Genomic DNA, 2589 nt, shown 5'->3' on the forward strand with positions numbered 1-2589 from the left:
CCACATTTGGAAGTGGATATGAGTCTTTTGGGCACACCTTGTTTAAACTTGTGTAATCCGTACACATCCTCCATTTTCCATTTGCCTTTAGTACCATGACAACATTTGCCAACCAAGTTGGGTACTGAACTTCTCTGATGAACCTTCCTTCTAGTAATTTTTGAGTTTCCATTTGCACCGCCTTATCCTTTTCCTCGCCCATTCGCCTTCGAGCTTGCACTACGGGTTTTGCCCCGGGTTGAATTGATAAGTGATGGGATATAACATCAGGGTCAATTCACGGAACATCCTTGATCGTCCAAGCGAATAGATCCAAATTATTTTTGAGTAGGTCAACCAACCGATCTTCTTGCTCCTTTGACTAGGTGCTTCCAATTTTCAAAGCTCGCCCAGACACTTGAATGGATTTTGTCTCCTCCGCAGGCTGAGGTCGCAATTCCCCTGAGTCATCACGAGGATCCAAGTTAAAATCTTCGTGTGGAAAGATTTGCGTAACACGATGACTTTCCTTGGCCGCTCTCTTGCCATAAAGGGCCAGACTTTGAGCATAACATGCTCTTACAGCCTCCTGATCCACCCTTAAAATTCCAATTTTGCCATTACTAGCTCGATACTTTACTGTTAAATGGGCGGTGGAGATTATTGCACATATTTTGTTTAAAGTATCACGCCCAAGAAGTACATTGTATTTCGCCCTGCATGGAAGCACTAAATACTTCACTTGAAACTTTTTCACAAATCCCCCCTCACCAAAAGTTGTTGCCAGTTCCACATATCCTCTGACCTTGGCCTGATCGCTGGTGAATCCAACCAAACACCCTGTATATGGTTTCAAGTCGGACTCCTTTAAGCCCAACCTTTCAAATGCATCGCCATAAATGATGTTCGCAGAACTACCTTGGTCCAAAAAGACTTTCTTAGTAACATAGTTGTTCACTCGCAAAGTCACCACTATTGGATCGTTGTCATGTGGCGTCACATGATCAAAATCCTTAGGCGAGAAAGTGATAGGAGTGTGATTCAACCAACACTCCCCTTCATAAGCTTTGTGTACCGAATTTATCGCCTCTACATATCTTTTTCGCCCTCTACAAGATAAACGCCCACTGCCAAAGCCTCCAGCGATTGACGAGCATGACCCAGCGGGTGCTCCCAAATCCTCTACTCCCTCCTTTCCTTTTGATGATCTGCCCCCGGCAGCCTTGACTGCCTCTGACTGTGTGTTTTCTCCTGAGACAAAGTTTGCCAGGTGCCCTGCTTTGATCAATCTCTCAATCTCCTTGCGTAAAGTCCAGCAATTATCCGTAGTGTGTCCCGTAACTTTATGAAAATCACACCACTTCGTTGTATCCACATTTGCAGGAGGTCGCCTAGGTGGCCTTGGGTACTGGACTACCTTTGTTTGCCTTACTGCTCGCAAGATCGTACTGAGAGGGGCGTTCAGTTTGGTTTATTGCCCTTGGACGGGTGTGTTTCCTCCCTGGGCCGCCTGATTTGCTAGAGTAGGTTGGGCATTTCGATGCCAAGTGTTACTTTGTGGCCCTTGCCTGCCTGAAGAGTAGGGCGCCAACCTAGGTTGGCGCGGTATTTGAGCTGGGCGCTGATCTTTCGAATCACGCCCCCTCTCTGTTGTAACTTCAGGTTGGGTACGCCAGTTGTCACTATCTTTTTTGGTTTGCTCATCTTGCTCTACCAAGATGAATTCCTGTGCTCTAGCACACAAGTCCATCATGTCCTTGGAGGGTCTTCTGGTTAAGTCTTTGTTCAACGAGCCACACCTGAGCTTGTTTTTGAAGGCCGCCACACATATTTCCGGACTTGCGTCCTCCAACTGTACTAAAACTCTGCTGAAACGAGTCATGTACGTTTTGATACGTTCGCCCACCTACTGACGAATGTTAAACAAATCAGCAGGGGTCACCTTTTGAGTTTGATTGGCTGAAAATTGTGTTAGGAACTTAGTTGACAAGTCGGTAAAGTTTGAAATGGAATATGGGGGCTGTTTGATAAACCAAGTCATTGTCACGCCTTTAAATGTGGAACGCAATAATCTGCATTTTACCGCATCAGTCGCCCCACCAATGACCATCTTAGTATTAAAATATCGTAAGTGATCTAATGGGTCAGTGTCGCCCCCATACATATCCAATGTCAAAGTTTGCAAATGCTCCGGAATCTCAACTGCAGCCACAATCGCGAAGGATTGAAAATCCACCACATCCTCTGCATCCGCACGCTGTCCACGCCTCAGATCACGCATTTGGTTAAGATACTCCACCTGAGTCTGTAAGTGCTCGTTCTGGCGTTACACCGCCTGGATGGTGTCCAATACCTGCTTCAGTTCAGCAGATGAAGCTCCCAATGCCTGGTCCTGCACCTGAACGGGTGTTTCTACTTGCTGGTCACCCAAGTCTTCTTCATTATCCGGAGTGGTAAGCTTCGGTTTAAGACCCAGGTCTAGTCTAGCCGCCATCCCCACTGACTGCACCGGGTTCTCAGGCTCTGCCCCTGAAGCTCCATCAGAGGAAGTTTCCTGCTCAATTTCCAAGTCCTGTTGGATTGCCTGAGCGTGACTTCGCCCTCCACTTT

At 46.9% G+C, this 2589-nt stretch overlaps 1 protein-coding gene across 1 annotated transcript; it reads right to left on the minus strand.

Moving 5' to 3' along the window:
- Nucleotides 1-361: 361 nt before the first annotated feature.
- LOC130744277 (uncharacterized) lies at nucleotides 362-1861 on the minus strand. Its single transcript, XM_057596467.1, has 2 exons — nucleotides 1534-1861; nucleotides 362-1320 (listed from the first exon to the last, which is right to left on the minus strand). The coding sequence occupies exons 1-2, from the start codon at nucleotides 1859-1861 to the stop codon at nucleotides 362-364; spliced, it is 1287 nt and encodes a 428-aa protein (XP_057452450.1).
- Between the last annotated feature and the right edge of the window lie 728 nt (nucleotides 1862-2589).

The sequence above is a fragment of the Lotus japonicus genome, chromosome 3, assembly GCF_012489685.1.
Source record: "Lotus japonicus ecotype B-129 chromosome 3, LjGifu_v1.2".
In the NCBI taxonomy this organism is placed as follows: Eukaryota; Viridiplantae; Streptophyta; class Magnoliopsida; order Fabales; family Fabaceae; genus Lotus; species Lotus japonicus.